Source organism: Gopherus evgoodei, chromosome 7 (genome assembly GCF_007399415.2).
Source record: "Gopherus evgoodei ecotype Sinaloan lineage chromosome 7, rGopEvg1_v1.p, whole genome shotgun sequence".
In the NCBI taxonomy this organism is placed as follows: Eukaryota; Metazoa; Chordata; order Testudines; family Testudinidae; genus Gopherus; species Gopherus evgoodei.
This window is the reverse complement of record NC_044328.1, coordinates 106,416,262-106,441,016: the sequence shown is the minus strand read 5'-3', so window position 1 is coordinate 106,441,016 and position 24,755 is coordinate 106,416,262. Positions and strand designations below refer to the sequence as shown.

The 24,755-nt window shown below is 45.1% G+C and overlaps 1 protein-coding gene across 1 annotated transcript in view; it reads right to left on the bottom strand.

Annotated features, from left to right (window-relative positions):
• The window catches only part of FLNB (filamin B), a 113,645-nt gene extending 89,205 nt beyond the window's left edge, over positions 1-24,440 (bottom strand). The window contains 1 exon segment of the mRNA XM_030568307.1: positions 24,028-24,440. Coding sequence (XP_030424167.1) covers positions 24,028-24,319 — 292 coding nt within the window. The 5' untranslated portion in view covers positions 24,320-24,440.
• Between the last annotated feature and the right edge of the window lie 315 nt (positions 24,441-24,755).

The window sequence follows — 24,755 nt, the reverse complement described above, 5'->3', positions numbered from 1 at the left end:
AGAGATAGTAAAGTTAGTATCTCTTCACTACGAGTATGCCTGACTGCAAGTGTTCTCGCTCTCTCAGAAGAGGCAGTTAGATACCTTGGGCCAAAGAGGTTTTAAAGTACCCCATGGAACACAGGAGGCCTCAGTTGGAGTGGGCTGTTAACTGAAGCAGTCCCCAGCACTTCAGTATAGCCTCTTCCCTACAAAGCTACAATAGACCAGTACAGGAAATAGCTGTTTTATGGCTTCCTTGGAAAAGTTTGAACACAGTAAGTTACATCCCTATATTTTACAGTTTTCCCCACTTTAAAGTTCAAGGGTAACTTAGTGACTGGTTGTTTCCCCTCAGAACTTCACCCTTCAGTATGATGCCTCAGCTAAGAATTAGGAATGCCAAGTGGCAACAAATAAGCTAAAAGGTTCCCAGATGCCAGAGTGACCTCTACATTGCTTAATAAGTGTTTACTCACACTGTGTGTAGGTCAAGATAGTTATGAGGCAGCAAGGAGACAACCGCTGAGATAAATGAGCCTATTCAGATATGGCTCAGTCTGATGTCTTCTCTGCAGCAGATGCCAAGTACTAAAGCCAGAGTGGATGGAATTTTTGAAGCCAAAACCAACACATTGGAAATAATCAGTGATTACTGTTTGGGGAAATCCTTGGCTACAATGTTCACTTTGATTCAGTTTTTCCATTTGGAGTCACTGTACTAACAGGACTGGCAGGAAGAAATCCCCATTCATGCAGCCCTGCACAGTTCAACTGAGCTCTGCTATGTACTGAAATAGGTTTTAAAGCAAGATGAGTTTAAATTTTGTGTTCATAATCTGGCATGATCAAATCTTCATGTTACCAATCAGCTATTTTAAAGTCTTTAGTGCATGTGCATGATCTGCGGCATGCTGAAGAGACCCAAGACTGATTTTTATCTTAATATATATGCACTGATTCCTAAGCAAATTTCTACTATGTTCTTGATAGATTTATAATTTGTACAGTTTCGTGGCAATATGTTGTCAAGTATGTTAGTATGACACCAAGTGGTAAGATTTAGTGGAGAAAGACATCCTATACACACACTTAAGTTTCATGTAATGTGCAGTTGTCATATCAGTATCTTACAGTTTAAAAGAATAATGGAAATTCAGCTATTCTGATCTCATTTCCTTGGACAGAGTGACAGGCGGCAAGCAGACACTAGGTTTTATACTGCAAGCAAGTAAGCATTCTAGTTGCTTTGTGTATCTGAGACTTAACCAATGGATATGGCAGGATTCTAGGCAGCTTTGGGTCTGCATAGAGTTGCTCTCATCAGGCAAAGTCAACAAGTGCTAACAGTGGTGTTTGTTTATTTGATCCTATAATGGCAGTTGAACTCCCTATTCCAGTGTAATCTACTATAAGTTTAGGTTTCTAATCTGGGAAGGCACTGCATGTGTCTAGAACAGTGGTCCAAACTTTTGATTGTGCACCCCTATCAGTAAAAACATTTGATCATGCACCCCCAATATATGTACTATATTATGTAAATTATGAACACAATAGAAATTAAAAAGGATAAGATTAAATATTTAAACATTGTATTTTTATTAACAGTACAAAGACTTTTGCTCTCAAAGTATTTTTAATGAGAGCAATGTGATTGAATATGCTTTCTGAAAATTTTGTTTAATACTGATATAGCAATTTGAAGGTCTGGATTGGCGTGAGGGAGGAGGCTCAGGGCTGAGGCAGGCAGGAGGTGCAGAGCACTTACCTGGGGCAGCTCCTGTTTGGTGCAGGGGGTGTGCAGGTGGCTCTGTGCAGTGCAGCACCAACCCCATGGCCATGATTCTGGGAGTGTCCCCCCTGTAGGCAGGGCTATCTGGAACACAGGGCTTTAGAGCTGTAGGCCAGGGCCCCAGGGCCCTGCAGTCCCTAAAGCCCCTTCTGGAAAGCAGCCCTGCAAGTATGGGCTGGAGGACTCAGGAGGAGCAGGGGCAGTCATGCAGCCAGCAGCCTGAGAGAAGTGCCACTTTCCCCTTCAAAGCCAGACAGAGAAACAGTGCTTTGAAGGGGAAAGCGCCATTCTTTCCAGCTGCTGGCTGTGCAGCTGCCCCTGCTCCTCCACCAGCTGGAGGACTCAGGACCACATTCTGAAAGGGGCTTTAGAGCTGCAGGCCAGGGCCCTGCAGCCCCTAAAGCCTGTGTTCCAGGTGGCCCTGCCTGCAGGGGAGGGGGCAGCTTCCCCACTCACTCATTCCCTCCCTCCTTCAGCTGCTCTTCCCCTCCCCTCCAGCAGTGCCCCTCAATAGATCTTGAACACTTAAGGTGACCAGACAGCAAATGTGAAAAAAATCAGGACAGGTGGGGGAGGGTAATAGGACTGTAAGACTCACCCCAAAATTGAGACTGTCCCTATCAAATCAGGACACTTGTCAGCCTATGTGCACCCTACTTTGGAGACCACTGTTCTAGAAGATAGCATTGCAGCAGAGTTTAAATAGAAGCCAGTCAGTTACACCATGGCTGCATCTACTCCAGTCCTGGAGATGTGCCCAAATTGCATAAACCAAGACCTTTCCTGACAACACTCCCTCCTCCAAATAAGATTCAGACCACCTGCACAGCAATTGCAACAGCATCCAAGAAAGTTTGATCTGTTAGACACATGAGGTGTGTCTTTTGCTTGCATTCAAGTCATCACACCACTGACTACATGGTTGGGGAATCAAGCCCTCAAAGTCTTTGCACTCTACATTTAAAGAGAGAAATAGAAAGGAAGAAACTTTTGCAAATCTTAGGAAGCTGCTTTGTATTTCTGCTATGACTTTTTGGTACTTCCTGTATTTGAACCAACTAGTATTCAGTTTAGAGAGAGTATCCCCCAGAACACTGATAATCCCAACTGTCCAGTATGACAAAACAGCTTCTAGTATCACATCCTTTAAGGTGGTTGAGCCATAAGACAGAAAACTCAAGTGTTCTCTAGCCCTTTAGGTATGAAGTGATTCCCCCTCCACTTCCAGACTTGAAGTTCTGTACATGCCACACTATAACCAGAGCAAACAAACCACCACAGGAAGCAGCAGTACTTCCATTGGCCCACCAAGTTAAACACAGGTATTCTCCATTGCACAGCTGAGATTTAAGATCTGTATATTTAGCATACAGCAAATGACACTTATGTTTATGTAATTTCAACTAGAAGTTGCTAACATAAGGAATAAGAAAGTTGGCTTAAAGCCCAGATAACTTGTCTGATCATGGTGGCCACTGTCAGACAATCCCCTTTTGAGAAGCTTCCAAAAACAAGGATAGCAGTGATGAATCTGTATGGAATACATTCTGCATGGGTGGTCTCCAAGCACCTTAAGAAGGGCCATATGGGATTATTATAGCTCTGGGCACATTAACCACAGCTGTTTAATGCTTGTGAGCAGAATAAATGGCCACAATATATTGTAGTTTAGACATGAGTTTCTATTACATATAGAATTTTATATCAAGCACAGTGAGCTCTGTAAGCTAGTTCTAAAAAGGGGTGGGGGTGGACTGGTTCATAAGTGACTTTCTTGCAAAAGAATTGATAAATTTAGTTTTTCCACCAGCTCTAGCTGCTAGTGAGCAACTCCATTTGTTAATGTTTTTAGACTGAGCTACATTCGGTTAGTTTTCGACCATACAGTAGGTAGTCTGTTTTATTTTGAGCAGTTTTTCTGCATTTATATTATAGTCTAGCCAAACTTTCATTCATCCTTCAGAGCATTTTGTCTAGTGTTCACGAGCCATTCCTCTGCCAGCTAATTTGTATTCAGCCAATTACTTAATTTGTGATAAGGCAGAAGAGCCTCTTAGTGACTGTTTGGTGACAGTGAGGTCAGAGAGTTGCCCTGCTCCAGAGTGGAACAAGATACAACTGCTAAACATTTAGAATTAATCCACAGGCAATGCCACTTTCACCCTCCAGCACGATAGGATCTAAGATTCTCTATTCTTCCAGCACTAAAGGCTGCACTATTGCATTTGTGCTGTACTTGGAATTTCAGCAAGTAACCATATCCAAGCTCTATGAAGAGCTAGTATTGCATCCTAATCTGTTAATAAATGCACTAATTCATTACAGCCAATAATTCACTTGACATTGCAGACTAGAGCTCCGAGGCAGACAAGAACAAACTGTTCACAAACTGGGGGTCAGGACCCCTCAGGGGGTCACGAGCTGTCAGCCTCCACCCCAAATCCTGCTTTGCCCCCAGCATTTATAATGGTGTTAATTACATTAAAAAAAGTGTTTTTAATTTGTAAGGGGGAGGGTCACTCAGAGGCTTGCTATGTGAAAGGGGCCACCAGTACAAAAAAGTTTGAGCACCACTGGTTTACTTTTACACACAAAGCACGTATTTTATAGTTATGTATTCCTCTGCTCATTTTGGCGCCTTAAAATGAGGCACAAGTAGCCTATACTGGGGTTTTCAACCTTTGATGGCCTCCCTGCCCCAATAAGTTATAAAAACTCCATAGCCCACATGTGCCACAACTAGTTTTCTGCACATAAAGTGAGAGCCAATGTTAGGGGTAACAAGCAGGGCAATTGCCTGGGAGGGGCCCATGCTACAGGGGCTCTCGCAAAGCTACACTGCTCAGGCTTTCGCTTCAGCCCTGGGTGACTGGACTCTGTCCCAAGCTTCAGGCCCATGCAGTGAGGTTTCAGCTTTCTGCCCTGGGCCCCAGTGAGTCTAATGCTGGGCCATGCTTGGAGGACCCTCAAACTTGGTGCACAAGTTGAAAACCACTGGCCTGTACGCCAGTTTTGTAGATTTCAGTTGCTATTGGATTCAAAGGAGGATGAGAATTCATCACCAAGGCTGCAGTAACTCAAGGAGCCATTGTTTAGTTTGGAAGCTAGCTAAGTTGGCACAATGCTTTGTTGCCTAGGCCATGTCTACATCTAAAATTTTGCAGCGCTGGTTGTTACAGCTGTATTAGTACAGCTGTATAGGGCCAGCGCTGCAGAGTGGCCACACTTACAGCAACCAGCGCTGCAAGTGGTGTTAGATGTGGCCACACTGCAGCGCTGTTGGGCGGCTTCAAGGGGGGTTCCAGGACGAGAGAGCAAACCGGGAAAGGAAACCAGCTTCGCCGCGGTTTGCTCTCTCGGTCCCGGAGCCACCCAGCAAACCACAGGGAAGGAGACCTGCTTGCTCGGGGTTCCGGGACTGAGAGAGCAAACCGGGAACGCCGCGGTTTGCTCTCTCGGTCCCGGAGCCAGCCAGCAAACCGCAGGGAAGGAGACCTGCTTGCTCGGGGTTCCAGGACCGAGAGAGCAAACCGGGAACGCCGCGGTTTGCTCTCTCGGTCCCGGAGCCAGCCAGCAAACCGCAGGGAAGGAGACCTGCTTGCTCGGGGTTCCGGGACCGAGAGAGCAAACCGGGAACGCCGCGGTTTGCTCTCTCGGTCCCGGAGCCAGCCAGCAAACCGCAGGGAAGGAGACCTGCTTGCTCGGGGTTCCGGGACCGAGAGAGCAAACCGGGAACGCCGCGGTTTGCTCTCTCGGTCCCGGAGCCAGCCAGCAAACCGCAGGGAAGGAGACCTGCTTGCTCGGGGTTCCGGGACCGAGAGAGCAAACCGGGAACGCCGCGGTTTGCTCTCTCGGTCCCGGAGCCAGCCAGCAAACCGCAGGGAAGGAGACCTGCTTGCTCGGGGTTCCGGGACCGAGAGAGCAAACCGGGAACGCCGCGGTTTGCTCTCTCGGTCCCGGAGCCACCCAGCAAACCGCAGGGAAGGAGACCTGCTTGCTCGGGGTTCCGGGACCGAGAGAGCAAACCGGGAAAGGAAACCAGCTTCGCCGCGGTTTGCTAACTCGGTCCCGGAACCCCGAGCAAGCAGGTCTCCTTCCCTGCGGTTTGCTGGGTGGCTCCGGGACCGAGAGAGCAAACCGCGGCGTTCCCGGTTTGCTCTCTCGGTCCCGGAACCCCGAGCAAGCAGGTCTCCTTCCCTGCGGTTTGCTGGCTGGCTCCGGGAATGCGAGAGCAAACCGCGGCGAAGCTGGTCTCCTTTCCCGGTTTGCTCTCTCGGTCCCGGAACCCCGAGCAAGCAGGTCTCCTTCCCTGCGGTTTGCTGGGTGGCTCCGGGAATGCGAGAGCAAACCGCGGCGAAGCTGGTCTCCTTTCCCGGTTTGCTCTCTCGGTCCCGGAACCCCGAGCAAGCAGGTCTCCTTCCCTGCGGTTTGCTGGGTGGCTCCGGGACTGAGAGAGCAAACCGGGAAAGGAAACCAGCTTGATTACCAGAGGCTTCCTCCTTCCACGGAGGTCAAGAAAAGCGCTGGTAACTGTCTACATTGGATTACCAGCGCTGGATCACCAGCGCTGGATCCTCTACACCCGAGACAAAACGGGAGTACGGCCAGCGCTGCAAACAGGGAGTTGCAGCGCTGGTGGTGCCCTGCAGATGTGTACACCTTCAAAGTTGCAGCGCTGTAACTCCCTCACCAGCGCTGCAACTTTCTGATGTAGACAAGCCCCTAGACATAGGATGCTATTGCAAGTTAAGATGTCTTCAGGAAAGTCAAGGTCTTAACATGATTTGTGATCCAGCTCTGCATCAGCAAGTTTCATCATGAATAGGAAGGAAGGTGGGTCACAACTTCAAAGATGTGTGTTTACACACATGAGGAGTCTTCCTAGACTAGACCAGACCAAGTCTGAATTTCAAGGATGGCAATGCATCTTTATAATGCATTCAATTCAGCTGTTTTACTCAAATGCCAATTCCAGAGATTAAGTTTAAGGATCCATGTTATTTAACCACTGCAGAGTTGGTTTAAGGGTTTGAATGCTTCTCCCAGAAGTTATTTTACATAATCCCATAAGAGTGAACGAGGCTAGTGCTGGCCTGCACAGGCCAGTCTACTTCCTTGGAGTCCACAAGTTTCAGCTTTGACTGTACATCTCATGCTGGGAGAGACTTTAAAAGTTCATCTCTGTTAAGCAGAGATGGTTACTCCACTTTGTTAAAGAATCAAGTCTTTTGAAAGCATTCAAAAAAACACTAAACATACAAACACCACACACAGTTGCCTGCACATGCCAGGCAGATTTAGTTAGGTGGAGATAGCATCCACATATGGTGCAAATATCCTTTAGCTGATGAACAGGGTGGTCTGTTTTAGCCTCAGGTGTATGTTTCAGTCTGAATACTTTCTTTGTCCAATTGTAAGTTTCAGAAGCTTGTGATTTCTCTACAGTCCCAGCATGAAAAGTACCATAACTTGTTAAAGCCTATGTTTGTGTAATAAATGGGTTAATTAAAAATTAAATATTTAAGCTTCCTCTCCACTCCAGGCAATGTATTTTCAGCCAATAGTGTGGCAGTTTAATTCAAAGTTTCCCTACAACCCACACACTTAATGTTTTCCTAGTGTAATTCAGGTTCAATTACAACTTGTGGCACCACAACTCAGAAAGTGTTCTTCCTATTTTAAGTATCAGAGGGGTAGCGGTGTTAGTCTTTATCTGTAAAAGCATCAAAGAATCCTGTGGCACCTTATAGACTAACATTCATGCATCCGATGAAGTGGGTATTCACCCATGAAAGCTCATGCTCCAAAATATCTATTAGGTGCCACAGGGTTCTTTGCTGCTTTTATTTTAAAATGTTGAGCTCCCAGCTTGCCAGTACTATGGTAAAGCAATGCTAGGCAAAGCTATTACAATCTTTGCCTAACTAAACATCTCATGCCACACTAGTGAGACTGCTATAAGAAGTCTACAGATGCATGTATGAGCAGCTCAATGAAGACTCAAAGCAATGCTAAGATTACTAAAAAAACATTGCTTTCAACTCAGATCTGCTGCCTGATTCATGTCTGCCAACTTAAAGTTTAAACTCACTGTGGGATCTATAATGGCAAAAGCAAGCTTGCTCTTATTCCCTTATATCCCAAATTGTTTATGTTCATGGCTAATTACCCTGTCCAGCCTCTGTTAAGGTAGTAGGGTTGCCAGGTATCACCAAGGGGATAGTTTACCCTAGCCTCCAAGAATCTTTGGCATGCAGGAGGAGAATGACTTGCAACTCTGAGTAGACATCCAGTTACAGGGCTGGCAGTTACACATTTTTTTCTGCTCTATTAACTGAGCACATCTGAAACACTGAATCCCCATAATGCTTCTGAAGATTAACTCCTGTTCTCCAAGTTCACTGGAGAACCTAACACTAGTCCAGAACTGCATAATAAATGGACTAGCATTAAAAATTACAGTGCAAATTAAATCCCACATTAGTTGGTTCTGTTGTAGAGCTATCAGGGGCTTACCCATGTCAGAATATACCAGCTGCCAACTTACCCTTCTATTGAACTCAGCACATTTCTTGTCAGAGCATATGCAATGCAGGCCATTTCTAAAGCCAACTTCAGGATAGATTACCTACTGGCAGCTACAGTTTGCACCTCAGCTACAGACCGTGACTAGGAAGTAGTCAAGAAGTGTACATCACAAAGTAGATTCTAGAGTCGGTGCATTGATTTGACCAGAGTGGCCCGAGCCATCTTCTCTAGAGGTAGGAGGGCCATAGGAGTAGTCTGGAGACATCCTATCCAATATCCTGAGCCATCGTTCCATTTTAGGAGCACCTACCCACACTGCTAGACACCCTTTTGAAAGTCCTCCATTTTATTCCATATCTGGTATATGGTGTGATGGCAGTACAGCCTGCTGGCAGCTCACTACTAGCATCTGTTGATTCCTTATTCAGGCTTAACCCTGAATGTTTGTTGGCCTGCATTTATTGTACCTAAGAGCTTAGCTAAGGTACAGTCCAGACAATTTAAACTGGGTAAGTGGATGGTTTGTATTCATTCACACTCTACTAAAGCGCTGAAGGAGCCATGTGTCCAGCCTCTTGAAGCATTAAGTGCTTTGTCTAACCTAATCTGTAGCAACTTAGTAGTTTATTCTGCTGATTGTTAGTTCAGAAGTAAGTGGGGCCAGAGAGGAAAGTGTGCTTAATCACACCACCACCATCCTCTGACTAGGTGCATGAAAGCGAAACAGTTATGTATGAGCTTCCCAAATTGGGGTGTTCTCACATCAGCCTAGGCATTCATTTAATGTGCTAGGCCACTCTACTAGTAGCTTGTAAGCACCTTTGGACCCTGCTCAGTGGTCTTAACAGCATCTCCCTCAGCTGGTATTGTGTGCACTCTGGCACTAAGTAAATAAAAGTGGTAAAAGTTAGTGTAAAAGTTCATGAGAACTATCTTAGTTCAGGAGGCACATGAGCTCCTGTCTGTGGAATGGAGATGTCTGCAAGTCATTAGCTTGTTTAGTAATGCCTGTCTAACACTGATCTAGTTAAGACAGCACCAAGGTCAGGGTTTGTCTATACCTATAGACTAGAGCTTGGGGGAGTGAACAGAAAGAGATTTAAATAAGCATCTTCCTCTGTGCAAATAGAATAGGCTAGACTATAAAAGCATTTGGAGAGTAGCTTTACTGCAGCTGCCTGCGTTCAAAAAGGAGAGACTTACTTAAAAGCTAAAATGGACATGATCCACACCCAGATTTGTATATTGCAACAAAGGCCCTGAAGCTTTGCTGTAAAGTAAAGTGTACAAGATATTCCAGTTCTAGAGTAGAGTAAAGTGTCTTCAGGCCATAAAGTAATGGCTTGTGCTGGCACTCCCTTGTTTGCTTTCAAGCCATCAAGCTATGATGTTTTAAGTTACTGTTCATTCAGGTATCAGCATAGAACCACTATAGCTGTGATTTCACCATTCCATCAACTTACAGGTTGTTAACCCAGCATCATAATGGGTGTGGGTCAAACAGAAGAGCAGCTGGCTGGACCATCAGACTATGGAGTCTCCCTAGTTCTTTGGGCCCTGTGCCAGCCTTAAGACTATAGTACCAGACATATGGTATTCCATTTTAGCTATCTCTAGGTTCAGTCAAATGGCAAGATGTGATGTTTATGAAGATCTAATTGCCACTGCCTCTTCCCAGAAGAGGTTTAGTCTACAGCTAGCAGAGAGAGTTAGTAATTTACATGGCATTTGGCTTTAGGATCAGGCATGGAAGGGAGATATGGACCAAGTATGGTAGTGCTGCAGTGACAGGAGTTTTAATCACTTGAACTGCTTCTCAAATGACAGCACAACTCCATGAACTCCCTTGCTTCCACTAGCTGGGAGTGCAGTACAAAACCAAGTTCTCCTGTGTGCTAGGTGCCACTTTCCCACAAGCCTAATTCTCCCAGAAGAGTTAAAGTAACTCAAGTTATTGATTATCCTGAAGATAAGTAGTTGGTTTGATTTGTACCAGTTTCCATCACTATTAGATTAGCTTGAGCCTGGTTTGTAGCACAACAGTGCCCTTTAAAAAAATAGCCTTAGAAACACTAATATTAGGTGCCCCCTCAGGAGTAGGTGACAGGAGTGTCCTGGTTAATCTGAAGTGGTCTGACCAGGGCTCTTGAGATGGGTCTTAGAGTACAAACAGCAAGGCTTAAGATACTATACCCTGTGCCACTCCAGGTATATCTACAGTGCAATTAAAAACTAGGGCTAGGTCACTTGGGCTTAGGCTAAAGGAATGTTTGATTGCATGGAAAGTATTTGGGCTCAGGCTCCAGCCTAAGCTCTGGGACCCTGTGCAGGTGGAGGGTCCCATAATCCAGGCACTAGCCTGAGCTCAAGTGTCTACACCTCAATTAAATAGCCCCTTAGCCTGAGTTGGCAGGCACAGGCCAGCCGCAGAGGTCTAACTGCAGTGTAGACATTTCCTTCAGCATATCCTGCCCCAGCTTCATTGGCAGTAGGTCATCCTCTATCTTAGTTTAAATTTGGAAGTCTTAAAGTTAAGCTGCTAATGTCAGTGCTTGTGCCATGCATGTATGGCACAAGAGGTCACCTTTAAGGTGACTGATATTTGAACCTCAATCACTGTTAAGACAGGTAATTAATTGAACCCTTATCTACCTAAATCAGTATATATGAAAGTGGAGTGTAAACATGTTAGTCACAAATTAGCAAAGAGGGTGGCTTCATTGTCAACTACGTAAATAGCATATCAAAGTTAAATAAAGTGTCCCCACTCCACCCAGGTTCAACAAAACATCTTGGGTTTTTAACTGCAATGTGAAAGCTGGAAGCTGTTCTGACAGCCTGTGGTGAAAACACCAACACCCCACCCCATACACATGCAGTCCATAATAGTATGCCACTAATACGGTGTAACAGTTGCCAGTTAGAAGCTGCTACCCAATGTAGCTCAAGAAAGTTACAGCCCTAGATCAATTTGTTCTATTTGTTCACAGGAGGTGTATGCTGGAATGCAGCTTATCAATGCATTCTTGGCACAACTGAGTCAGTTTATTCAATGACAAAGGGCGTGACAGGAAGTGGTTTTTAAGAAGTAATCCACCCATGGCAACAGGAGCTCTACTTGTCTGAGTTTCTAGTACACAGCAGACATCTAGAAACAGCTAGAGCTGTTAGTTCCTACAGACAGCAGAATCTAAATGGCACACTCTTCTAATCAGCATGCAGCTGAAAGGCAGCTGGTAACGTCCTTGGAGCAATAGAAACCACAACCGTTAGATGTCAGTGACAGCTTGTTCAGCTACAGCAAAGGTCCCCAGAAGCCTAGGGATAAGCCAGCTCTTTTGCTTCCTAGTTCTACTTCTAAAGGAAAGTGGCAAATTAGGGAAAGCTAGTTACCTGGGATAGCCAGCCTGCCCCCTGCCTTCAGTACAGAATTAGAGTTCCACTGCTTCCCTCAGAAGCTCCATGGTTCAGAGTGTCATAACTGCAGTGAAACCTTGGTAGCCCATATGTGCACCAGGATATCAGCTGTCAAGAGCTCCTGAAGGACTGCCACTCTGGCTGGTTAAACAATGTATGTAGAAAAACTTTAGTATTTAAAATTAAGTCTTGAATTGACAGCCTGTATTAAGGCCTGAACTATAATTTTTTTAAACAAATCTAAATAAAACCTCAGCAGCAAAGTCCAACTACTGAGCTGCTGTAAGTCATTGGGTAAAGCACCTGGAACCAGAGAGTCTGAAGTGTTAAGCACTAAGCCAGCCTTTAACAGTCGCATGCATATTTGTCATTTCTGATTATTCAAGTTTAATGGCCTCTTCATTCAAAGTAGAGAAAACAAATTTTCCACTGCCAACTACATGTCAGAATGAGAACCAGCAGTTCTCAAATCTTGAAGGACATGGTGACCAAACAGTTCTGTTCACTATAGTTTAAGTCTTAAAGCATTAAATGTAAGATATAACTTTTAGATAATGTTTTCACCTCTTAGCTCAGAGCTGATATTACAAGTTTAGAATCCAATACATTTAGACTAAAAGAAACTAAGTCCTGTTTGTGCAATGTAACTGAATGCCAGTCACCAACCCATGAAGGTTAATAGCAGCCAGAAGTTTAAGTTTTGATGGAAGAATTCTTCCACCTAGCCAAGTATATACCAGGCATTAGGCCAGCCTCACTAGCTCTCAGGGATGTGAATTTCACATCCCTGGAGCAATGCAGCAAGGTGAATTTAAAACCTAAGTGCAAGTGTATCCCTCTGGTTAGCAAAAAGTAGAATGAAGTCAATTCTTAAAGAGTTGAGTACAGGTCAATTTCCTGCTTGATTTAATCACTCCAACCTGTTGCCACATCCACTGATCCATAAAGTTAAGCAGCAAACATTGTTTTAGCTTTGCAGTTCCCCGGGTAGCGAAGTGGTTCCTCAAAGAAATTACTTCAGGGCATGAGTTTATGGTTTCTAATCACTAACCCTGCTTGATGTTTTAATCTAGTGCTCTATACAGAAATCAGTTGCTTCCCATTAGGAGCTGCTGGATGCTTATGCTTTGTCTAGATTACATATGTCACTCACAGGTATGAAAAATCACCTGAGTGGCTTATGCCAACTATAACCCCCCTGCCCATGTAAATAGTGTTGTCAGTGGGAGCGCTTCTCCCACTGACATAGCTAGTCTCATGGAGTTAAGCCAATGGGAGAACTATCTTAAAGAGAGTCTTCACCAGATGTGACAGCAAGTTTGTACTGTAGGCCTGCCCATAGCAAATTCAGATCAGGCATATGTAGGAAGGTTACCTGGCTTCCTTTACCACCCCTAGAAGACTGAGGAGGAATAAGGAAATGGCTAAAGTGTTGCTGTTTAAATATTCTTTAGTTCCCCCAGGTGTCTTTAAAAAGGATTTGATACAATACTGAAGTGGGACTGCATTGTATCTTAATGGTTTCCTCAACTGCTATGTCATTTACCTGGAGCCCTGAGAGCCCTCTGATAGGATTGTTAGAATTTGAACCCTAAAAGGTAGGGTTATGGTAAGAAAGTCTCTGCATCAGCTTTGTACCAGTCTACACCTGCTGGCCTGTTCAAAAAAGTGGTCAGGACTCCTCAGCAAAGTTTAGTACTATACATTTTACCAAGTAAAATTTGTCTGCTAATAAGATGACATCTGCATTCCCAAAGCAAGTTAGGACATTTAGAAAAAGTACTTGTGCATGTGTGACTATTGGGAGTCAATATTGGAATGCATAAGTTGACCAAGATGAACAACTTCTGCATTTAAGTAACTAGCATGTTAGTCTTCATTATGTACTACATATGTATGCTTACTAGCTAGCTGAGGTCAAATCAGAAATATTGGCCAGCAGAGACTAATTTTCTTATAATGCAGGAACTCAGAGGAGATTCCTATGTGTTTAGTATGAGAGGTTGAGAAACAGCAACAATTCTCCAAGTCTAAATAGTTGACCTCGGTGTCAAAGTTTACTGTGCTTTAGGCTATGACAGCTATTTGCTGTCCATGCATTGCACAGCCAGCCACTAGAAATCTTGCTTCCAGACTTTGTGTCAGATACTTGAGTGGGATTTTTGTATCTTAAGCCATAGGGGTAATGTCAAGATGTTTGTGTAGTAGATTTGAGGAATTGCTCTTGCTTGTAAGAAGCCAGGAAGACTGGAGAAGTGTCCTCCATTTTTGATTGTGGAACAGCCAACTTTAGATATTATAAAAGTCCCCATATTAAATCCTAGCAATACAAGCAAGGCTTGAGTGACTTACTCTAGCACAGCTTCCAGTCTTGTCTCATTTAAAACTGCAACTTTAGGATTAGTATTATGAAGCAAGTTCTTAGTTGATGGCAGCCATTAGACTTCATGTGAGACTAAGCTGAAGCAAGACTTCCATGCTGACCTAGTCTAAGCACTGTGTTACAAGATGGTTGAAGTGAAAATTCACTAATATCACATGCAAAGCACTATATTTTGGAACAAAATCAATTGCACAAATACAAAATGGGAAACTATTCCCTAACTAGGAAGAAAAGGTTCAGCAGAAGAGGCCCTGGGGATTATAGTGGATCACACTAAATGAGTCCGTGTAATAGTGTTGCAAATAAGCAAACATTGACATTTATTAGCAGGAGTATTGTAAGCAAGAAGTAATTCTTCCACTATTTATCAGGCCTCAAAACTGGAGTACTGTGTCCAGCTCTGGGCACATCACTTTGGTAAAGATGGATATAATGGAGAGCAACAAAATTTGAGGCCTAGAAAACATGACCGATGAGAAAAAAGAATATTTTTTTTTATTCTGAAGAGAAGACCAAGGTGGGACATAAGTCTTCAAGTACATTAAAAGGTTGTTACAATGAGAAGGATGACAAGTCATTCTTGTCCTTAGCTGCCCTTACAGTGACAAAGTTTTTCCTAATGTCTAACCTAAGCCCCCTTGCTGCAATTTAAGTCCATTACTATGTATCCTGTCTTCAGTAGTTAGGGAGAAGTTGTTTCCTAGGGAAGCTGGGGAATGTCACTGGAGGTTTAAGAACAGGTTAGACAAGCCTGTTGCAAGATGTTTCCTTTAAGCTTTATGTACATGAAAACTCTTTCGTGTCATGATTCACTTCACATTTGCAGGCTTAGAGTAATGGGGCCCTACAGGTGAAATCTTCTTGGTGAGGGTCTCGTCACAGCTTTCAGCCCGAGACACCGCTCCTAGGAAAGCACTGCAGATCCCCATGGTCTCAAACAGAGAGACAAGAGGAGCTCAGCTCCTTCTATACTGGAAGACAGCAGTCCTCCAAGCCAGTAAGTGAAGCTCAGCTAGACAGCTTTTTTTTCTATAAAGATTTGAAACATCTTGTAGCATAATGTAACAAGATCCCACATTTGGCTTTGCACCAACAGATACTCTGTCCTGAAGAAGTCTAACCACCTGTGTTTATAGGAAGAGGATATGAAGCAGCAGGGACTCATCCCCACTTTTACCTAATGCATGGCTAGCTATTTGAAGACATACAAGGAATAAAGCATTGTCTGCTGTCCCAGTTTTCCCCACTGGTGCTAGCCCATCCCTACGAAATGATATGGACACCACTCAGGAGACAAGCTGAAAAGTCTTACTCTTCTCCTTGTGTCCAAGAGGGGTCTTTAAATGTTTCATTTTCTGGTTATCCTACCAGGAGTCATGGGTACAGTGAGTTTAACCCTGTGGATGCAATAGCCACTGACATTTATTCTAGGTCTACTGGCACTGAACTCTAGCTACTAGCCCAGATGTATGTTATCGGGTCTCTTCTGTCTGGAGCTCAATTACACAAGTCTACTCATTGTTCTGTTCAAGTATCTTAAAGCAACTCAGATTTGAGGGGCCTTGTTATCAGTGCATCAATGGCATTTCTGTAAACCCACCATCAAACTGAAAAAGTCACAGGTAACCATATAGTGGGAAGCAGTCACATGCATTTGATTGACATGTTCTCCAACACAAGTGCATGGCTATTAAGTTATGGCTAACAAGACTCCATAATACTACAAATACACAAGCTAAATCAAATTCCCATGTGTTCACTGTGTCTGCTTCATTTGTTTGTGGGTCAAGTAGCAGAGATTCTCCCTCCCACTGTTTGAGTTCCTTAGATCCCAAGCTAGCAGTGTACTTCAGAGTAGTTTCCATAGGATGTGGTACCAGCTATGGCGTACCTTTGTGCAGTCCATTTTGGATGGGAAAATTGTTTCCCCGAGACAAGCAATAGAATGTAAAACATACAAGTCTGAAATGATTAACAACTGAGGATGAGTGCATCAAGACCAGGTGGACACACAAGACTGAGCAAATAGAGGTGGTCATTGACTGTCAGTTGATGGTGAAGGGAGAAGAGCCACTGTGAAATCTGTTTCCTTGTAGGAAATGGTCTTTCACAAGGACCCTTGTTAGCCAAGGGAGAGAATGACATGGACAGACTAAAACAGGGTTTCTCAACCCATGGGACATGACCCAAAATTGGGTCAAAAAAGTGTCTTGCCCCTCACTAATCCTGCAGTAGTAGCTCCTGCAATTCTGGTCGGGCTTAGCTCCCTGCTCCAGGCACTGCATGCTGGTGCACAGGGTCACAGAGCTGCTTGTGTTTGGTCCAGCTACACTTTGTCATGACGGGGAGCCAGCCATGCCTAGTTTGAGTGAGTGGTATGTGACTCCATGCAGCTCAGCATGGGAAGCAGGGAGCTGATCCCAGCCAGTCCTGTGCTACAGGAACCACCACTATGGCACATGGGTGCTTGTTCAGTGCATATATTATATGTTGGAGTAAGAAATATTTATGAAGCTGGTTTGGGGGGGTTTGCACCAAGACTATTTACTGGTTTTAATAGGCCATCAAGGTTCACATGCCTCCAACTTTAGTGGCCCTTTCAGGTTAGGGTTGAAGTCTGGTGACAAGGAGATTTGGGAAGCTTTAGCTACAGAATGCTTAGGGCAGTAGCTGTAGAGTACTCAGTGTTACCAAACTGTAGTTGCTTAGTTTCACCAGGCCTGTGTCTTTACTGTAAAAACCCTATTCAGTAAAGAAGTCACTGTAAAATCTTGGGAGGCCACCTCCTTGTACTTTACACTATGAGGCAACTATGCCTCTCAGCTAAGCTCCAGTACCTTGTCTCCAGTAAGATTTTGTACTCGGCTGGTGAACCCATGTTACTTACCCTATGATAGGGACTCCCTTTTTAAGCAGTGAGACAAAGCCCAAGTTTCAGTGGTCTATACAGTCTGTCAGAAAGTTTAATGCTGTAACCGTCACTAATCCTGGCAACTGGATGCCAAGTTGTGTCAGATTTAGTGTAACCTGTTAAGTGGAACTAAATCTGATTACTGGAATTCACTTATGGAGTCTTCCCCGCTCCTAAACTTGGTGTCACTACTGCTGTGCTGTTAAGGCTTCCTACAGTCATTACTGACAACCTCAGTCCCAGCAGACTGCCCCACAAGACACTTTTGCTCAAGCTTTTGTTTTAATGCTGTTCTGGGTCCCATAGAGGAAGAAATCTAACCAGTCTCATCAAGCCTTGAGTTAAATCCCTCTTTGTTCCTGCTATGCAGCATTTTTTAATTGCCACCCAGGACAACTGCATGCATCTGCATAGCACACGTTGCCCAAAACATTAACTGCCACTAAGGTTGTATCCTCCTGCAACCTTGAGAAACTCTTCATCATGTTATCCATACTAGTCAATGCACCCTTGACTACTCCAACAGTCTTTAATTTCTACCTCCAATATATACCAGAATGCACCCAAAACTTTAAATTTGCACTCTAAGCAAAACAAGTGACCTCATGCATTTGAGAAGGCAACACAGCCATAGTGTTGCTGAGGCACAATATTTGAACCAGCACATCATAAGCAATACAATAGCTGACATTCTAGGAGTTGTCTGGAAGACAAATGTCATACTCTCCCTAATAAATGTTTAGTCAAAAAGATTTGGTGAAGTATCTTCAGGCAGAGATCAGCTTGTAGCAGCTATCACAGTAGTTTTCCTGAGTAGCTCAATCTAATTATGCAAGCTCTGTGCTTTAGAGCCTAGCATTAGATTTCTTTAGGAAGTCTATTTACATAGATCTGGGCTCACACCTTAAGGCCAATGTTTGCCCAGTGCTGGTTTCACTTTAGTGCAGGAATGCAACTAGTAGGTTTGACACTTAAGGTAAAAACTGATTTCAGTTAATAGGTATTAGTTTGTTGGCTACCATTTGTCTAGAAGAAACATTATGCTTCTGTCAGCTCAGTTGCTTTTGAGCTCACAATGCCTACTTGGAGTGTTCTTCTCTTCAGGAGAGATGCAATCAAAGTTGCTGAGTTTAGCTAGGGTAGAATGTTCAGCAGCACTTCTATACAAGCAAGATCTGGCTTGAAGACTATTTTAAGGAGATGGATCATGAAGTTCAGGTAAATGGATTGAGGATCCATAGCCCAGGTTCATTTTCTGAACTCAATGCATATGCTTCCTTGTCTCATCTATTAAGAACATTAAGCTGTAGAACAGTTTGACAGGAATGGGGACTTCATCCCCCATATGATGCTCTACATTGCGGTGGCCAACCTGATGGTGAGAAGGGGCCAGAATTTATAGTGTATATTGCCAAAGAGCCACAGTACTATGTCAGCAGCCTCCACATCAGCTCCCAGTGCCTCCTGCCCACCAGCAGCCCTGCCAATCAGCACCTCCCCATCAGCTTTTGTGGCATGCAGGAGGCTGGAGAGGTGGCGTGGGGCGGGGCCTGTGGCAGAGCCAGGGGTTGAGCAGTGAGCATCTCCCCCTCCCCCCAACTCCTGCACTTTAGAAAGCTGGCATCTGTAGCTCCAGCCCCGAGTCTGTGCCTATACAAGAAGCCACATATTATGTCTTAAGAGCTGCACGTGGCTCCGGAGCCACAGGTTGGCCACCCCTGCTCTACAATGGTAGAACTTAGTATGGATTATGTTGCTGCAGCACAGTGCTCCATCAGTAAGGAGGAGACATTAAAACTGAGCCTGAGCAGACTAGTCAGTTCACTGGAGCACTGCTGCTCCAAGCTAGCATGTTTCTCAAGGGAGCTCCTGTGGACAAAAACATAGGTCTCATATTGATAGGGCAGGGAATACATCTACAAAACAAAAGGGAAGCAGCTTGCTTAGTTTTAGAGGAGGCTGGTTGCCAAAATAAACTCAGTTTGCAGTAACGTTTCTTAACCCTCAGCTACTGGAAAGTAGCATGGAATGATGATCTCTCAACAAGTGAAGTTCAAGCATCAGCTATGTTGGCACAATTACCAGAAATTCATGAGTGAATAATTAATAGATTCTTTAATCATTTCCCCTACCTAGTAGGCTATGTAGGTCTGCAAAGTATTAAAGCTGTGGTGCCAAATAAAAATACTTTGTTTCCAATTAAAAAATGCAACCAGGCATAAGACTGAGTATTTTTAACAGTCTGTCTGTGCTGTATTCTGATAATTCAGAGGTCAAAAGAATATCCAATCATGTAAATGAATTGTAAACACAGGCCATCTCAGTAGTCATCTCTCTGAAATGGACTATGAATGGTGGAGGAACAAGCAAATGGCCTTCCCTTAATTTGTATAGCTAAGTACAGGTGATGGACCTTCTTCAAAGTCATCCTAATTACCTTTTATTCCCAAAAGAATTCCAGCTTGTCAAAGGACATGAAATTGTATAAAAGAGCCTTGGATCCTGATTTTGTCATCTCAGATCTGCTTAAGCTTCATCAGGGGAAGTTTGAGTCATAAGACTGAGGTCCCAGTTATTCTAGTATGCCCTGAATATGAGATTTGGGCATTGGACTATAATCTACAAACTATTTCTGAAAGAACTCTTTGCCAATACAAAGCTCACCATCTTGGCTGTGAATCTGCACCTCAGTGGATTGAACTCACGTTTGTACGTATATTGATCTTCTAACCATACACTCTCTCTTCCATTACATGCATCTGAGGAAGTGGGTATTCACCCACGAAAGCTCATGCTCCAAAACGTCTGTTAGTCTATAAGGTGCCACAGGATTCTTTGCTATTTTTCTATAGTTATATGAAATCTAGTAGTTTAGAATAAGGGCACTTCAGCCCAGTTTTAACATGCATTTTTAGTTCTATGGACCTTCCATGTTAGAACATGGAATAACATGGAGTCCAAACTCTGCATAAGCTCAAGAGTCTGATATTTAGAAGTCAAGTCTCTTCTATACTGAAGCTAGATTTCCTTGCTCCCTTGAGAGGGAACGTATAAGAGCATTTACCTTGTGAAAGATGCCTTATTCATCCTGTGTCACCCACAGTTCACTGAAGCTAGAGCAGGGTGGGGGGATTTTTAGATTTATCCATCTTCAGCAGGATTACAGGCATATGAATACACTCACATCTGGAAACCAGTAATTATGACTAAGCCTGAACTGTTATCCATTTGGAAGTCACTTATGACATGGGTATTATACTCTTGCTTAAAGGGTTATGTTTTAGTTGCATGCCAACAAATTGAGATCCTATGCAGATTTCATCAGTATAATCTACATATTAGACCATGTAGTCACTCAAGCATGACGCTAATTAAAGCAAGCTGTAGAATTTTAGAGTCACCAAATGTGTATGCTAGCTCCCATGTAATTAATCTTGTTCCTTCCTTTGTCTTATCATTGTGTTCCTTGTTATGGAGTTCGTTACATTCATGAGTCTTATTGAGAAGGTTTCCTATAAACACATACAACTATGAAGCCTTTTAAATAAAACAGCATATTAGACTCAACTTTCGGAACAACCACGCCATATCTAGCAAAGTGAAGTTTTCCCAATGTTCATTTACCACTAAGATAGTGAAGTATCACCACCACACAATAGGCAATTGAGACTTCAAAGTTAGTTCAGTTGAGGAATTTATGTTGGTCATAAAGTGTCAGCCTGATATTTTAGATTATCTTGTTTGATAACTTTTGAGGCAATGTTGTCCATTTAGTGAGATTCAAGACCTTGTCTTCACTGTGGGAAAAATGCCAAGTTAAAATCCTAGAGAAGACAAAAGCAGTTTGCTGCTTTTGTGTGACAAAGCCATTAGCTCAACCTACTAACTCATCTGAAAGCAAATGGTTCTCTTTAGGATTAATTCATTAGAACTTGCATTTAAGTCACCTTTGTTCCTAGTGAAGGATCACCCCAAGCATTGCTGGCTAACCTAGAGCAGTTAAACACCAAGTATAGCTCATCAGTAAGAGGTTTAAGAAAAAATGTGCTTTAGGCCAAGTTTGAAGGATTCGAGCTATACCCCAGAAAGAATTATGAGTATTTCAGAAGATTATGCTCTATAATGAAGGGAAGGAGTAGTCAACCAGCAACTTTCACCTATTTCTCCTTCGTAATATTCTTCACTTAGAGGCATTTCCTTCTCTTTAGAATAGGCTCAGTGAGTTCCCTCCCTCATCCCTGCCCCCTCAGTCCCTTCCCTCTTTTTCAGACTCCTGCCCCCCTTCAGGCAGACCACCACCACAAGACAGGAGTCCTCTACCCATAGTTCACAAGGGTAAGACAGACCTATCTTTCAAGGGGTGAACAGTTCATAAAACTTAACCTTATGATCACTGGTTGGTCAATTCTATTGACCACAGAATTAAGCTTGAACTCCTGCCCCTCTAGTCTCCAGAGGTGATCCTGGCAGTTACAGGCCAGTAAGCTTAATTTCAGAACCAGCCAAACTGATTGAAACTATAAGAACAGATTTATCAGACACATGGCTGAGCACCATTTGTTGGGGGAAGCATTGCAGCTTTTGTAAGAGAAATCATGCCTTGCTAATCTACCAGAATTCCAGAGTCAACACATACAGTCAAGGGTGATCCAGTGGCTAGTCCTTCTGGAAAGCCTCTGACACTAAGGTCACGGTCCCTCACCAAAGGCTCTTAAGCCAGGTAAGCAGACATAGGATAGAGGAAATGTCCTCTCATGGATCAGTAACTAGTTGAATGTCATGAAATAAAGGGTAGGAATAAATGGTCATTTTTCAGAATTGAGAGGTAAATAGCAGGGTTCCCCACATATCTACTGGGATCAGTGCTGTTGAATATATATATGCACTTTGGAAAAAAGGGATAAACAGTGAGGTGAGTAATTGTAAGTCCAAAGCAGACTGCAAAAAGAGTTAAGGGATCTCAAAACTTGGTGTATGGACAATAAAATAGCAGATAAAATTCAATGTTGATAAATGCAAAACAATCCCAACTACAGATCCAATCACCTTTGTATGCAAGTTACCTGTTACCACCCAAGAACGATATTGAGTCATTGTGGATAATGAAAACGTTAGCTTTTCTGACTGCACATTGAGCAAACAATGTTAGGAACAATTAGGAAAGGAACAGAAAAATGCCACTACATAAACCTATGTATGTTCACATCCTGAATACTATATATCCCATGTTCTGGTCACCCCATCTCAAAAAAGATGGGACTTTGAAGCGGTAAAGAGAAGGAACAGCTTCCATAATGGGAGAAATTAAAAAATTGGACTTGTCTGTTTGGTGGTAAGACAGAATGAGAAGTCTATAAAACCATGAATGATGTGGAGAAGGTGAATAGGGCAATGTTATTTACACCTTTACATAAGAACCAGGAGTTACCCAATTAAATTAATAGGCAGAAAGTTCAAAACTTAAGTACTTCACAACACCCCCTGGCAAGGAGTTCCAAAAGCTGACTATGTGGAGAAGGCCAAAACTATAACAGTTCAAAACAAATTAAATAACTTCATGGAGTGGCTATTAGCCAAAATGGTCAGGGATGCAACCCCATGCTTTGGGAGTCCTTAGCCTCAGATTGCCAGAAGCTAGTAGTGGATGACTAGGGATGGCTCACTGATGATGGCTTTTTTTATATAATTCCCTCTGAAGCACCTGGTACCAGCCATTGTCAGAAGACAGGACACTGGGCTAGATGGACCATTGGCCATATGGGGTTAGACCATTCTTGTGTTGAACTGCAAGAAGCCATTAGGCACTTCATGCCCACAACCATGTCATCTGGAGTGTGACCACAGGCTAAGGACTAATCAACTTTGGCATCTGGAGCATCTATCAAGCTCGAGAATGGAGCATGGCAGAGGCTGCTCAGTATGGCACCTTAGTGTTAATGCCACACACAAACCCAAGTCTCGAGCAACACTGCCTATGCAGGCACCCTTCGGTATAGAGGCAAGTGTACCAGCCAAGCTATAGTCACAACTCAAGAAGAGCTGTTCCTTTGCTCACATCTGCTTTGACTTCACAAGGGCCAATGGTCTGCTCTGTTGTATTTCTCCAGTCAATAGTCTATTGCAAGCAAATGAAAGATCAGTGATGGCCTTAGCTTGTTTTCAGTAGAATCAGCATAACCCCTGCAAAGCACTCAAATCACAGCAGCTGAGAGAGTGTGGCTCTACCTGCCAGGAGAGAGGCAGCACAGCAAGTCCTGTCTTCCTGAACAAGGCAGGTTTTACTTCCCCTATGAACAGAATAGGCCTAGCCAACCTCGGAGCAGGCCAGAGGCCTGAGAGCAGGCAAAGTTGGAGTTTAAGTCTCAGAGAGTCATGTAAGGCAGTACAAGTGTGTCAGAGCACCCTGGGATTTAGCCAGCACTCCCCCACACCGAGAGCCACACCGCAGATGTGTTAGAGACCCTGGCAAAGGTCCCCTGCCTTGGGAGCTGTCTCTAGTCAGTACTAGGAAAAAGCAGCCAGACGAGCTGGTTTGGCAACCACCGCCCGCAGAGCCAAACACACCTGCCTTGGGAGTGGCAACTGGGCTCCTCCTTAGGGCCCCACCCAGCCACTGGGCCAGGCTCCTCCACACCCCCGCACAGGCTCCCCACGCAGGAGCCCTTCCCCTGCCCAGGGTCACCTCCAGCACAGTGCAGCCCCAGGAGGAGGACGCTCCCAGCACCCTCCCGCACCCCAGGGTGGTCTCGGGTGGGTGGCCGGAGGCCTGCGGCAGCCCGGAGGTCAGACGACAGCCCTGTTCGCTTCTGGCCGGGAACGCCCCGGTTCCAGCCCGCAGCAGGAGCGAGCGGCCCAAGAGCAGCGTCAGCCGCCGCCCGGCTAGGGCGAGGGACACACCCCGCGCCCCTGACCGACCCGCCAGCCCAGCCCGCGGTAGCCACAGAGGCCGGCTTGTCCCCTCGCCGCGCTCAGGCGCGCCCGTCCCGGGGCAGGGCTCCCTCCCCCGCCCGCACTCACCGATGGAGACCAGCTTGATGCTCTCCCGCTCCAGGAACTCGAGCGCCACCGAGACGTTCTCCAGCTGCATCTGGCGGAAAGTGGGGCGCTGGTGGTACTTGCGGTACATGTGCTTCTGGCTCAGCACCTCCAGCAGCGCGATGAGCCGCAGCCCGTCGCTCAGGTCGCTCTGCAGGTTGCCGATGCGCTTGTTCACGCAGCGGAGGTGCTCGTTGCACCAGCGGGTGAACGTGTTCTGCTGGATCCGCTTCCAGGGCGCGTCCTCCGCCAGGTCCTTCTCGGTCACCGGCATGTCTGCCTGCTGCTCCGCCTCGCTGCGGCCCGCGGGCTGCTGCTGCTCGAGCCGCCGAAACTGTAGCGTCTGGCTCCGCGGGCTGCTGCTGCTGCTCCAGCCTCTGCCGCGAGCCCCCGGGCCCCGCGCCTGCGCGCCGTCCATGCTGGGGCTGCCGCCCCGCCTTCTCCGGCGATGCGCGAGCAGACTCCGCCCGGGCGCGCTCCCTGCTGCTAGGCGGCGGCGAGCCCAGTGCCAAGCGCAGGCAAGGAAACCTGCGGGCAAAGGAGCAGCGGCGTTAGCAGCCTTACCTAGGCAGGGTCCGGGTTCACCGCCCACCACTGAGACTCACCTGTATGTGCTCCTAGCCAGCCTGGAGGCCTGCCTGCTCCTCGGGCTTTAAATACCGCCCGGGGGCGGCCAGAGGTGAGCACAGCTGCGCCGAGGTCAGCGCACC